Source organism: Myotis nattereri, assembly GCF_964212035.1.
Source record: "Myotis nattereri genome assembly, chromosome: 2".
In the NCBI taxonomy this organism is placed as follows: Eukaryota; Metazoa; Chordata; class Mammalia; order Chiroptera; family Vespertilionidae; genus Myotis; species Myotis nattereri.
Genome location: NC_138076.1, coordinates 127,025,507 through 127,040,492, shown reverse-complemented (window position 1 = coordinate 127,040,492; position 14,986 = coordinate 127,025,507). Strand labels below are relative to the sequence as shown.

Sequence of the window (14,986 nt, the reverse complement as noted above, 5' to 3'; positions counted from 1 at the left end):
TCACTGGCTTCCTGTTCTATTTTTGTCATATTCAAATTAGCACAGAGCTCAAAGACAAAACCATGGGGCCTAAATTCTTAAGAATTTTAAAAGAGAGAAGAGCGGGGAGGGAGGGAAGAAGAAAGAAACACCTGTAAAATGTCAACGCATGTCAAATACACTGTTTGGGCCCGCATCTCATTCTACTCCGATCCTCTCAGGGACTCCCACACTGAATGTAGTTACCGTTGGGTTGCATTTCAATCTCATGATTCATGAATTTTCAGTTTCTTTTGCAACAGCGTCACTGGTTCTCTCCTACCTCTTCATTTGAGCCGTCGGCCCTCCGGAGGCAGACAGAACAGAGAGGTTTTCTTCTCTCCTTGACATTGTTCGATGAAATGTCTGTGGAGTCCAACGCTACTTGGAAATAATGTGGCTCTGGGCGCTCATTCTTCCTATCGGCTGGCAGCCCTCTGGGGAGACAAGAGGTCCCAAGTCAGCATGACCTGGAGTGACCGAGACATGGAGCAAACCAAGTGATCTCAGCACTCCGCTTCTGATCATGTTTTCAGAGTAGCTGGCCCTGAGCACAGCGTGGTTCATTGGGGGCCTCCTCTGAGGAAAGTGGCCCTGGAAAGTGCCTCCCCCATATCTTTTGATATAATTTGGCATATCTGAATAAATAAATAAATGTTAGGTAGCACATAGTCATGGGATATCTTATCAAATTCTTGGGAAGACTCTGCCCTTGACATATTTTTATTTAATTATCATATTGAAAAAGTACAAAGTAGTAATGTGTTAGGGTTTGTTGTTTTTTTTAACTACAAAATAACTTATGCAATAGGGCAGTATTCTGGAAGTGAATTGCAAACCTAAAATATGTATAGTATATGAACGCTTTCTTGGGCTATCCTTCGCTAGGTTTTTCTAGAAGGGAGCTCTTTAATTTCAGAATCAGCGAGAGGCTGTGCTTGTGATGTATCTGGAGATGGCAACTAAAGAGATGGCTCTGGAGTCTCAGTTCAACATGTTGTTTGCATTTGTTCTCTGCTCCCAGACATGATGGGAAACACACGCTGCTCTGTTCCTGTTGCTTTTCATGGTTTTAGCATCTCATCCTTTTCTTTCTCAAAACCAATAATCCACTGTACAAAGCTTGGGATTTTGTGCTGACGCCAGTGTGAGAAAGTGTAACTAATGCATGTGTGGGGTTGCTGTTTTGTTGCCCTCCCCTTTTTTAATAGGTGTACTTTTAAAGATGATTGTGTACATTCAGAGAACTCAGAAAACTGGCTGGATATTTCCTCAGGAGCTAAAATGTGCCCCCAAATCCACATCTCTCAAAGAAGTAAAGATAAGGTAAGAGGAAAGGTTTTCATTTGCCTCCATTGTATTGTCTCATTTTGCACAATTGATGCTAACTTCCTTCTGTGTGAAAAATACCTATTAGTGAACAAATATGCTTGGTTAGGAGAGTCATTCGCTTAGTTAACTAACATTGAGAGCCTACCAGATGCCACGCACTCTGCAGGGTGCTAGGGATACAGCAGAGACCAAGACACACCGTGGACCTGTCCACGTGCAGTTAGTTACGCCGGGGAGCTGCAGATGAACCTGAATAGTTGAATTTAAAGAAAAGATGGACTTTTAATGTAGTATGAAAACATATTGATTTAAAAAAATAGAGAAAAAAGAAATTCAGACTCATGGTCAATAAGATGCCTTAAATGTGGCTTAGTGTAGAATTTTGTTTTGTTTTATGATTCCTTTTCCTTATGTGGTCAGGCTTCTCCTGACAGCTATTTTATGAATGTGGCTTCAAGCACTATTAGCAGAGTGGAGAGAAACCGCTGTGGGCAGTGAATACTGTAAGTGGGGTCCCTCGGAAAGAAAGCCAGTGGGCTCCTGCCAAGGCCAAACTGCCAGTCAACCCTGTCTCTGAATGAGAGAAAGGAAGGAATGAGTATATTCAAGCATTTTCTGATTCACATACTAACCGTCTCCTGTGGGAAGATGGAATTCCTGTCCTGCTATCTCAACGTGCTGTAAGGAGACTTTGTCTCCCTAATTATGGCTCTTGTATTATGAATGATTGTACAGAACCCCCATCAGCAGCCAGTTGACCTCACTCTGTTTTATTTGAATGTCACATTAATAAGGAAATGGGCCATTTTCTTTTTTCTCTTACACTTTGCCATTTCAACTAGCAAGCACCATACCTTTTAAGATGATTTAACATTTAATAAAGGAGAGCCAGAGCATTTAATGAGCGATAAATAATAAAAGAATCAAGCTTTCAAGTCATAACTGGTCAGAACTCTCAAGGGTTTAAAGTTTTTTGGTTGTTGTCACTTTCTATTGTCTTCCTTGGGGGAGGGGATGTAAAAAGAACTTTCAAAGCCTCATCCAAACAGGCCTGAGCCAAGAGTGAATAGATACTGTAAAAAAAGCACACAGGCATCTAAGCGAAGGCCTGACCACATTTTTATTTCAGTCTGAAAAAATCGTTGGTGCTGATAGAGAGTGAGAGAAAATACCATAATCCTTGCATCTACCCAGGACTCTGATAAGTGGTTAAGATTATGCAAGATTTTTTTGGTTTGTCATTTTGAAAATTTTAAGGGTAACAATTCAGGTAAATATAGTGAGGGACTGTAACTTGTTCATTAAATAAAAAGTGCTGCTTATGCAATTTGCTTGCCTCTCTTTGGGTTCACTCTCAGAAATTAACCACCATTTATATCTAGTCTGGATCATACAAAAACTGTTTACCACCCAAATAGCCACTGCTGCTTCCCTCCCACCCTGAGTCCCTCTGCGGTTTACCCTAATCCCTCTGGTCTTCCCACACAACCATTACTCAGTCTCTCCAGCTCATCATCAATCTCAAGATAAACGAGATAAGGATTTAGTCATTTGAGTCAAACTAGCCTTTGAAACCAAGTTTGGACTGATTATTTTAACAGTGTTGATAGGACATTTGACTCCATCTCTTGGTCACAATGTTTCAAAAATATTTCCGTTCTGTGGTCTTTGATGACTTACCCGAAAGTCTCAGGTCTTTGTTTATTTATTTATATTTATTCTTTTTTAAAATATATTTTTGTTGATTTCAGAGAGGAAGGGAGAGGGAGGGAGGGATAGAAACATTATGATGAGAGAAAATCATTGATTGGCTGCTTCCTGCATGCCCCACTCTGGGGATGGAGCCTGCAACCTGAGCATGTGCCCTGACCAGGAATCGAACTGTGACCTCTTGGTTCATAGGTCGATGCTCAACCACTGAGCCACGCAGGTCAGGCAGATCTTTGTTTATTTAAATAACACCTGATCCCAACCTACAGAGAGGGCAGTCTATGGTTTTCCTCAATTATACCCACTAGCTCTGTTCATAGTGTTGGTGAACTGCCCATCTTATACCTCATGGCATTGTGATAACTTTCTAGGTACAGAAAACTCCCCTATAACACAGAGACTCTTTTCCCAAGAAGCTTCATCTCTTTACACAGAACAATGAGAAGATAGTATATTCTCATTCTCATGAAGCAACCAGCATTAAAAAGAAATAATTAGAGAAATCCAGGTATCTTGGAGGGATTTCCATGAGGTTGAGTAAAAACAGCAAGATGCAGAAAAGTATGTTTTGATCAAGCAGTCCCTATCTAAGTTTATGCATATACGTCTCTTCATGGTTATTTGAGAAAAATATGGAAGAATGGATTACGAGGTTGGAAACATGGGCTCCCCTGATGGAATGCCTGATGGAGAGGTAAGGAATAGATAAGTAAAAAAACACAAACACAAAAAAGGATGAATGGCAGATCCTGTTCTCGCACTATGTAAAATTATGTTTGTGTCTACCGATAAGGAGATTTTAACATGCAGTAAAAATGGCTTATACTGATAAAAACAAAAACGCCAGAATGAAGTATTTCCCACAAAGAGCATGGATTCTAAAAGAGAGTCACTAGAAACATTCTTTTACAAATTATAATGAAAACAAGGAATTTCACCATCACTGATTCAGTCAGCATCATTTTCAGTTCTGTCCAGTCCAGTAATACAAGAAATGAGTACTAGGAATAATTATTGGACTGGAATAGACAAAAAGACCATTGTTTGCCACTGTTAAGTGGTTGTATATCTGCAAAATCCAAACATATTAGCTTTTACCTGGTATAACTTTAAATTAGTAAAAGTAAAACAAAGTGTTAAGTGCTCAACAACCATTTAAATATCAATAGCCTTATTTACATGTGATGTAAAACAAACTGTTAATGTCCATTAATAAAAGGTCCCATTCATCAAAACAACAGAAATTCTCAGATTTAATCTTATATACCCAATATTTAAAATCATGTTTAGTAGGAGATGCATGTTGAAGACAACTACCAAAAATAGTCATTTTGGCTTTATAACAGCTTGTCTTGAGCATTTTTTTCAAATAGTAATTAGAATGTAGTGCAGTGATCTATTGAGGCTATTTATAATTCATAATAGGGAAACTTATCAATTTAAAGCATAAATAAAAATCAAAAACACACAAGGTATTTTCTTAGAAGATATGAAAAGCATCTTGAACATATCCAGACACATACTATGTTTCTTGGCGGGAAGATATAATAAAAATATCACCTCTTCCTCAAGCTATTTTCTAGATTTTATGTAATCCCAGTGAAAATTTGAATAGACTCTGTCTTAAAGTTAATATAAAATTCATCTGGAATAATATGAAATGGTTAAGAATATCCAAAATATATTTTGAAAAAAGAAAATTATTTAAGCAAGACCATTTCCATATGATTGTAAACATATATAAATAATGACAATAATTCAGCCCGTGATTCTGGTTTAAAAATAGGAATATACTTTTTACTCTATTCCATGAAACAGAGTAAAAAGCTGAGAAGTAGATGTAAAACTTTTAAAGATTAAATGCCATAAAATAAGAGGAAACACAATTATTTCATAAAAGGGACTGTGATAACTTACAATATAAAACTGTCATTTAATTCACATTTTGCATTAAATATAAAAATAAAATTTAGATGCATGAGCTTGGCTTTATGGCAGGCCCGTCCCCCTGGGTCTCTCATAGTGCTCCATGCCAGAGCAAACTGTGGCCTTGAGCCATTGTCTGGCTTCTGCCAGTAGGTTGCAGGCACTGAAATGGGTTACACAGTGGAAAAAAGAAAAAATAATAATAATAAAAATAAATAAATAAAATGTAGGTTAATTAAGAAGTTCATATGAAAAGCTGACAGAAAATAGAATTGAGCATCAAATAATTGGGAAGTATAATTTTCTTAGCTTTGAAGCAATATAGTATGAAATAACAAAAAATACTCATAAACTTGACTTTTAAAATCTATACAACAAAAACTAAGAAGTAACTAAATCACATGTATTAGGAAAACATTTGCAATAAGTAAAATATTAATTGCAAGATATTAAAGCTAGGAAACATTAAAAAGAAATACATTAAGACACCAAAAGTAAGTGGGCAAAGTGTATATTCTCACAAGAAGAGGTTTAGAGAGTTAGCTATAGATATGGCAATATGTTCAACTTCACCAGCTCCCAAATAAATACAAATTAAAGTGATAATAAGATATGCTAACACCTAGTGTTGGCAATGCCAATTAGCACAATCTTTTTGGAAAGCAATTTGGCAGTATGTTTCAAAAGTCATAAATATATTCATTCTGTTGCAAGCAGCAATTCCAGGCTTAGGATTCTGAAGAAGTAACTTGAAAGAAGAAAACCCAGAAGCATACAGATGCTATTGCAGTAGCATTTATAGAATTAGAAACCTGGACATGATGGCACTGCTTGGCAATAAGGGGAATAGTTAAGTAAAATAAGGCACGTTGACCTAGTGGAATGTTCCTTGGCCCCCAGGGACATTATCCGTTAATTGACACTGAAACTTTAACGGATCCTTTGTGTCTTCATTTTCTCTTTATCCATTGTAGTTCAAGAAAGAACTATCAGCCTGCTAAGGATCTAAGGATTCCCATGCTGGGTTTATTAAGGCTTCAGCTGTTGTAACCATATTTATCTGGAACCCAAAACCACGCAAAAATACCTTCAACTTCCTGGCTAACCTCTCCTTCCACAGCACTTGAGAAAAACTTGCTTTTTCCTATTTTCAGATCACCCCAAACTGGCTTTTGCCCCACTGTTCTCTGGAAACTGTTCTCCCTGAGGTCACTGGTTGACTCCATGTAGCCATTTCAGCAGATGCCAGAAGTCCTCAGCCTACCTGGCTGACTGGCCGGATTCTTGAAACCGTCTTTTTCATTGCACACCCTGCCATGCTGTCTTTCTTCTCCTCGGCCATGCCTCAGCCTTCCTTGCAGGCTCCTTCTCTCCCTGAATCTAAATATTAGAGTTGTTTCAGGCCCAGTTTTGATTCTTCCTCTCTTCTGACTCTTTATTCACAGATAATCTTACCCACTCCCATAGCTTTATGTATCACCTACATGTTCATGCCTCCTTCATCTCAACCCCAGATAGTGTGTCCAAGCTCCAGGCCCATATCCCTTGATTATCACACACTAAACACATTCAAAATTGAAATCTTGAATTTTCTACCCAAAATTGGCCTCTTCCTCACTGTGTCTCATCTCAGGACATGGTACCTCTATCCATCCATTTGCTCACCTAAATTCTTCACATCCACATGCCCCATTTCCAATCCTGCTCTATGCTGCCTCTAAAGGGCATCTTGAATCTGTCCATTTCCACTATACCATCATAGCCCCGGCTTCTGACCTTTCTTACTGATCTCTTAATCCTGTGTGGCCCTAAAACTAGACTACATTTAGTCTAGTGGACTTTTCCCTCCTTCTACTAGACTATAAGCTCTTTGAGGATGAGGACTGTAGCTGTTCGGTTCACTAGAGTCGTCAGTACTTTGCACAGCTCTTGGCACATGTTAAGAGCTTAATAAATGTTTATGGGATAAATAAATGCAATGATTATAGTTACATTAAAACTATGTATGTGAGAACTAGAAGGAAACGTGAAAAATTTAAAACAACTGGTAAAAATAGGATTTTAAAAAACTTTTCTTAGTAAAATACAGTTATATATGCATACAGGGTAATACGAGATGTGACTGTATGCTGAGATTGTGGTGCAGCTATAAATGCAGGGTTGAAGAAGGCAGGTAGATGAGAGGTCAGCCGTTTGTTGAAGATGAGCGAGTTGGTGGGAATGGCATGGAGTACGTTAGTAGCCTCAAGTCCCTAGAGATGGATGGACTTTGGTTCTTCCAGGTGGGACTGTAAGAACTTGCCTCCTCCCAGCATCATTCTATGGCGCAGAAACAGAATTCTGTGAAAATAGAAAGATGGGATTGACCCCCGGGCTAAGATAGATTTAGCTTATTAGAGGACAAAGTACAGCAGAATCCTAGGTGGCCACACAGAAAGTCTGGGCGGAGGTCAGAGCATAACAGAAGGTGGACCCTCCCAGGTTGTCTGGGATCAGAGCTCTTCAGGCTCAGGACAGGGTTTCCACTTCCCCTGCTCCAGCTTCCTAATGCCTGGCCCACCTTCCCACCACCACCCTTCTGTGCTCCTGGTACAAAGGGGCTCTCCATCGGCATATTCATTCCTTTACGTTTCCTTTTCAACAGGAGGACTGGCTGCCTTGTTTTTGTGAAGTCATTGGGGGGAGAGTTGCTTTAGAGGCAATTTCATGGTTTTATGTTCGTGATGCCTTGTGTACCCACAGAATAGCCACCACCTCCAAATTTGGTCATATGTTTCCCACAAACAAAACCGTAAATAATTTTAAAAGTAGATTTCACAGGCCATTGGGCTGACCCAATCCAAATGGTTCAGAGAATTCAGACATCTGAAGAGTTGGGATGTCCTTAACTACAAACTGATATTAGCAACCAGCAATAAGAAATACAGAGCTGATACCTGGATAATCAATGTACACCCTCTTATTTGTTTGTTTGTTTGTTTGTTTTTTAATCCTCACCTGAGGATATGTTGTGTATGTATGTGTTTTAATGATCTTAGAGACAGAGGAAGGGAGAGAGATAGAGAAACATCGATGGTAGAGAAACATCGATGGAAGAGAAACATCAGTTGGTTGCCTCCCATACACACCCCGACTGGGGATCAAACCAACAACGTGGGTATGTGCCTGGCAATTGAACCCCCAACCTCTTGGTGTATGAGACAATGCTCCAACCAATGGAGCCACCCAGCTAGGGAAAGGTACACTCCCTTAAACGAACCCTGGACCAAAGGGAAACAAATGAAAAAAAAAATCATGTGTTTGGATGGTAATATTTAATATCATAAAGATATAAATTCTCCTAAAATTAATATATATATTTAGTATAATTCCAGTTCAATATCCTCACTCCCTTTGGACAAAATGATCTTAAACTTTATATGGAAGAATATTATCTAGGAAATGCTAAGGAAGTTATAAAAATAAGGATATAAAGATACTTATCATATAGTAAATATGTTTAAAGTCACAGTAGTAAAAACTTGATGAATTGGAATAGAATTAGCTCAGTAGATCACTGGAACAGAGCAGAGTTCAGAAAAAGATTCTAAGTATATGGTCATCGAATATATGACAAAAATGGTATTTCAGTTCAGTTGGGCAAGTGAGTTTTTTGTTTTGTTTTGTAAATGGTTGCAACATAGCTGATTAACGATCTGGCTAAAACTAAGGTTGGACCCTATCTCATACTATATATAAAAATAAACTCCAGAGGGATCAAAGATATAAGTTTTTAAAAATAAAATAATAAAGGTAGTGAGACAGTTTTATATTCACCTATAAGCAAGGGTTGAGGAGGAAAAACAGTCCAAGAACTGAATGTGTGATTCACAAAAGAGAAAACCTAATAGCCAATGAAACACAGCTCTCTTGACGTCGGCAATCTGAGACATTCTTCTGTGGTGAGTCAAAGGGTGAGTTCACCTAAGATTCTGCAATGGACGGAAATGAGACAAAGACAGTGATTTGGCTCCCGGGTCATCTTCTTCCTCCCACAGACTACAGTGACATTAGCGGGAAGCATCTCTCCAAGACCCTCGGGGTGCATGGTGAGGAACGTGGACACTGGCAGGGAGTTCTGCAGAAGTGCGCCCAATGAGCCCTGCACCTGCAGCATGCTGACCGCAGCATCCTACAAAGGTAAGTGGACATTGGTGCTTTTTATTAGAAAGTGAAGAAGGCAAGAGAATTTCCTGAGTTCAATTGCCCAGGAAGCAAGTTAAATGACAGAAAATCTCAACGCTATAGACCTCTGCTCTACCTCTTCCATGACTGCAGGAGCCCACTGTCAGATGTGACTGAGGACGACAGAGGACAATAAGTTGGATAGGCAAGCAGAGTAAAGACAGAGACCATTGGGCTGACCCAATCCAAATGGTTCAGAGAATTCAGACATCTGAAGAGTTGGGATGTCCTTGGTGAGAAGAGAGAATAGAGTGGCCAGTATTCGATTAACTTAAGTTCATTCATTCATTCATTCATTCATTCATACAAGAAGTATTTATTGAACAACTACTATGTGCCAAGTACTGTGCTAGGTGCTAGGGATACAGTAACCAAAAAGAGACTGACCTGGTCCTTGGTCATGGCATTTATAGCCTATTGGGGTAGAAATAAGTAAACAGCTTGTTACCATGTTGTATGTAAGTACAATGGGAAGCACATGAAAAGGAAGCCTAACTGGACTTGGGGTGGCAGAGGGGACAAGGAAAGCTTCCTAGAGGATGAGTAGGTTTGAGCCAGACAAGAAGAGGGGGAAGAGTATTCTAAGCAGAGACCCACTAGTATAGAGAGAAAAAGCTTTGTTTAAGGAGCCAAAAGAGGTTCTGTGTAACTAAGGCAAATGGAGTAGGGACAGGTGGAAAGCAAAGTGATATAAAAAAAATGGGTACCAAAGAAGGCACAAAGTAGCCATTTTCAATCAGTGGGTTTTGTTGTTGTTGTATGAATGAATGAATGGCCTCAGGTGGAGAATGGGCTAGAAGAGGGAAGAGGGAGTTCTGAAAGATCAGATAGAAGGAAGGCTTTTGCAGTGGTCCAGGTGAGGTGGACAATGAGAGCTGAGACTGAGGCAGATGGGGATAGAGATGGTGATGAGTTACAGTAGACAGACTGAGAACTCATGAGTCCCTGTGGGTGAGAGAGAGACTGGTCCCTAGTCCCGTTAATCCCTAACTCCAGGGAAACATTCCCACCTGGGGAAACAACCTATCTTGGGGAAAACACATAGCGCTAAGAAGGGGAGCAAACATATTAAGAACAGTATGCCATATACGCCAGGTCCCTTGGAACATATGCTAAGTAGAGCAGGTTTCTGGTGCAGTCTTCCTAGAAGGGGTGAGGTCATAATGGAGCTGATGCTCGTGGTGAGAGCTGGTGCTGCCTAATTAATCCTAAACCCCTCAAAAGGGAATCGAATGCACCGGCCAGAGCGCCAAGCTTAAAAAGTGCCTCTCAGCTACTGGGCTCATGGTGACTGTTAGTGTCTGAATTGCTTGAAAAACTATTTCAGTATTCCACACTGCTTTGTCCATACTATACAGCCTTGGTGATGTCCTTCTAGTTAATTTTGGGTATTAAAATGCAGATCTTGCTCACCTATAAAATATGCTTCTGAAGTTTTTGAGATTACCTTGTAAAGTTGCTGGTTGCTTTTAGAGCCTCCATCAATTGCACCCAACCCTTTGCCTGCTCCTTTTTTGAATGCCTTGCATATTCTGAGCAAGCAAACTCACTTCCTACCTCTTGCACTCAGCTAGCCAATGACCATTCAAACCCTTGCCCATGGCCTAGAGTAACCTCACCCTTTTCACCAAATCCTATTGCTCTTCTGCTTTGAAACATTGGGGAGAAAGTGTTCCAAACAGCTTTGCTGGATTCTGCTCTCACTGTCCCGGTCACTGTAGCACCCCATGTTCTCTCACAGGTGCTAATGGACCTCAGAACACTCAGGGTGTTTCCTTGACTGTCATTGTTGTGTTTTTCACCTGAGCTATTTTATCTCTCCAGAATAACTGCAAATGCTTTATTTCCTTGTGATATCCCCAATTGTGATTTGTGCACAGTTGATACTCAGAAGAGTATGACTTTTGGGGTCTTCATCACTGGACACTTGTGGATTCCATGGACATGTATTTTCTCCAGGTGCCTCAGTGATGAACGTCCATGTGTTTGTTCTGCTGACACTTAGCAAGTGTCTGTTCAGATGCCTTTGCTGAGGAGTCCAGCCAGCCCTCAAGCATGCTGTCTCAGAACAGAGGATCACCATTTCGCACAGGCCTGCTCTATGTGCGCGGACTTTTATGAGGCGCTCTGGCTTTCAGAATGAGTTTGGTTGCTCTAGAGAAGCCACTGAAAGTCAGGATTCTCAGACTGTTGAAAACCACACACTGCTAAAATTTCAGTAAGAAAATTAGAGGTGCCAACAAAATTAGGCCAGCTTCTTATTCTGTCAAGTAAAGACTTTCATTTAAACAATATCATCTACTCTCCCCATTCATTTATCAAAGGAAGAAGATATTCATACCAAAATGGGCGACAGTGGAAACATCAGAGTAGCACTAGTCCCTGTCCCAGCAGGATGTGAAGGGTGCCCAAACCTGACTGTAGATGATCATTATGTGAGGAGCATTCCAAAGCACAGATTCCAGCCATACCCCAGGCCCGCTCAGTCAGAATAGCTAGAAGCGTGGCTCTGGAATCTGCATTTTCATCAGTTTCTCAAGTGATTCTGACAGCCAGCTGGGTGGGGAAGCATCTCGGACCAGGTACCATGTACATTAAAGAGGCACAGGAAATAGGACCTTTTTCTAATGCAGCGTTAGCACAGCGTTTATCTTCCTGACTAATTTTTTTTTTTTGAGGTTTTCTAACCAATGGGTAGGTTTTCAAACGTTTGATAAGAAAGCTTGCATCTCAGATTTGGCAACAGTTGACTCCAAGATCATGGCAGCCGCTGGGAGCCAGGTTTTAGAGTTTGTTAGGTAAACATTGTAGTACAGACTTTTCTGAAGGTGCAGGCTTTCCTCACTCACATTCTGATTCTCATGTTCTAGGCACTTCTTGCTCAGTGACTTGTTTTATTCTGATGCCGTGGCCAATTACAAGTTGAGATACTGATCCCGGGGAGAATATGAGATGTAAATGGGCTGGAAAATGGCTTTTTCCTAGTGATTATCCACGGGAGGCCTGCACGCGAGGTTGGCCCGGGTCTGTTTGGAGCTTGTGCTGTGCGCTCTGGCTGCCTGGTGTGAAGGGCCCATGGGAAAGAACCTCATACTGATAGAAATGTGAGCCAGCAGCTGGCACCCCCCGCCCCCATATGCAAAGGAGGCAAAAATATTTATGTTTTGCATGCACAGCTGTGCTGGATGATAGCAGGACTCCACGGTAAATGACTTTCTTTTCCCCCTTTGCTCCAGATGTTTTAGTTGTCGACGTGACGTTCTCCTTCGGTTCTTGGCATTTATCAAAAAGATTCAACTTTACCAACTGCTCGTCATTAAGAGAGTAAGATTTTATTTGAAATCTAAATGTCCTCTCATTGGCTGTAATTTATTTATTTGCTTTACTCCTCAACTTCCTAAAGAACTCTTTTGTGGAGTAGAACTTTCCAAAGTGCCTTTTGGAGCGTGGCCTAACGGGAGCTGGGAGGGCGCTGAGCTAGCGAGGGAGCGCCTTCCGCCCTAAGCCAGGGGGCGGCTAAGGAGCACACAGCTGTGCTGGAGGGTTTCTGCCAAGAGGAACCAGAGGAGGCCTTGAAGTAAGTACAGTCGAAGGGGTGCTGCCAGCTTCTCCCCTGATCAGAGTGGCTTTGGGAACTCGAGTCCAGAGAGAGTGTGAGCGTGAGATAAGGGGAAGTCACACTCAAGGAGAAGGAGCAGATGAAGTCTGTTTCATCAGAGAACATGTTAAACCCATAAACACAGACAACAGTATGGTGGTTACCAGAGGGAAGGGAGTGGGAAAGGATAAGTAGGATAAAGGGGGTCAAATAGATGATGACAGAGGGAAACTAGACTTTGGGTGGTGAGCACACAGTGCAATATACAGTTGATTATCATAAACCTGTACACTTGAAACTTACATAATGCTCTTAACCAATGTCGCCCCAATAAATTTAATTTAAAAAAGAATGCTAATTCTGCCCCCACCTTTTTTTTCTTTTTTAAATATGTTTTTATTCATTTTTTAGAGAAAGAGGAAGGGAGAGGGAGAGATATAGAAACATCAATGAGACAGAAACATTGATCCGCTGCCTCCTACACATCCCCCACTGGGGATCAAGCCCGCAACCCCTGGCATGTGCCCTGATCAGGAATCAAACCCATGACCTCTTGCTTCATGGGTCAAAGCTCAAGCACTGAGCTATACGGCTGGGCTGCTTTTTTCAAAAGCACTTTTGGCCCTGTTGAGCTACACAGTCCCCTGAGTTAGGGCCAGCCACGCCTCACTTCTAGCTTCTAAAGCAGAGAGGACAGAGGAAATTTGTCTCTCAGATTCCTGATTTTCCAGTTGGAAGATGGGGTGGAGGTTCCCATGGAAACAATGGGAAGCTCTATTATTAGTGATTCTATAGTTCATTCAGTGGTTTGATTGACCAGCTATGTGAGTACCAAATGTGAGCTTCTTTGGCCCGGCCTGGGAACCATTGTTTCTTTGAGGAAAATGAATTCAAACTTGAAGCTGAGTTGGGAGGCCGCTCTACAGCTATTAGGACAGAGGCACCAGGAACTTATCTTTACCCTGGCAGGGCTGAGTTCAGTTATCTCTAATAAACAGAATGAATTTAGACGGAAAAGAGCCAAACTTAATACAGAAAGCCTCAGAAGTCCATGAAAATAGGAGAAAAGGGGGAGAGTTAAATAGAATTTTATGGCTCAAAGGGAGCTGAAACATAAAGCAGCTCTCCACCCCTGCGTGGAGGCCAGACAAAGCAGTGACTTGCTTCATCTCCCACAGCCAGTGATTCACAACCAGACCTCAGACCCACAGCTCCCAGAGGGTGATGCTCTTTCCCTGAGGGAAGCAGAGTACTGCAGTCACTCCTGGGGCGGAGGGTAGGAATGCAAATCGCAGACCTGCCCTAGCGCCCTCAGATAAACACTGAGCCTGGGTCTTCTTCTCCCACTGAAATGGCAGTTGCTATGGGTCAGAATCTCAGAATGCTTTGGCATTTCTTGAACATATAAAACGAGAATGGTGTCCCCTTTCCCTGTGCTAGTCCTCTCACTGTCCCTGGCCTTCCTGTGGCCTCCTGTTTCCAGAACAACCTCTGTTTGTATATTTGTTGTTCTCTAACTCTGATTACCCTGTAAGTGCTTTTCAGGCCCTCCGCTGTTATCCATGCATGATAGGCTATTTGATTAGTAGACACAATTCTTCCTCAATTTAATTAAAAAGCAAACACTGGCATCCCATTCCCTCTGGGCAGTTGGTGGTGTTACTGCTGAGATGGGCAGGGTGCGGGTAGGAGGGAGGAGACCAGCCTCCAGACGGGAATTTACCTGAGGGTAGACAAATAGCAGAAGTAGATTCAGAAACAGATTCAGTGGGTTCTTGTTATCTACCTGTGCAGCCGGTGACCCAGCTTCAGGTTTCCATGGTAACCCTCCTGTGGGTGTGAAGACAGTCAATCAGTCAAAGACCCCCAAGAGCAGGTCCACCAAATCAGTGCCCGGGCCCCAGCCTCACAAGACTGCCCTCTCCGCTCTCCCCTGGGGTTCATCAGTCTGTCTAGGGATTTTTTCTTCTTCTTTTACGTAAATCCTCCCATGCCCCATCACAGAGGGAAATTTCTAGGCTATGAAGATTTTCCTAAAAATGTAGGAATTAAGTTGGTTTTCTATATGGCCAGATGCCCAGCGTGTATTGGAACTGGCTGTGCTTGGTGTAAAAGTGAGAGAAAGTGTATCCACCCCTTCACGGCCTGCAGCCCTTCTGATTACTACAGAAACCAGGT

At 41.5% G+C, this 14,986-nt stretch overlaps 1 protein-coding gene across 1 annotated transcript in view; it reads left to right on the top strand.

Annotated features, from left to right (window-relative positions):
• The window catches only part of PLXNC1 (plexin C1), a 168,114-nt gene that overhangs the window by 72,757 nt on the left and 80,371 nt on the right, over positions 1-14,986 (top strand). Inside the window, exons 5-8 of the mRNA XM_081083729.1 lie at positions 1,230-1,344; positions 9,024-9,165; positions 12,447-12,534; positions 14,882-14,984. Coding sequence (XP_080939855.1) covers positions 1,230-1,344; positions 9,024-9,165; positions 12,447-12,534; positions 14,882-14,984 — 448 coding nt within the window. The remainder of the gene's footprint in view (positions 1-1,229; positions 1,345-9,023; positions 9,166-12,446; positions 12,535-14,881; positions 14,985-14,986) is intronic.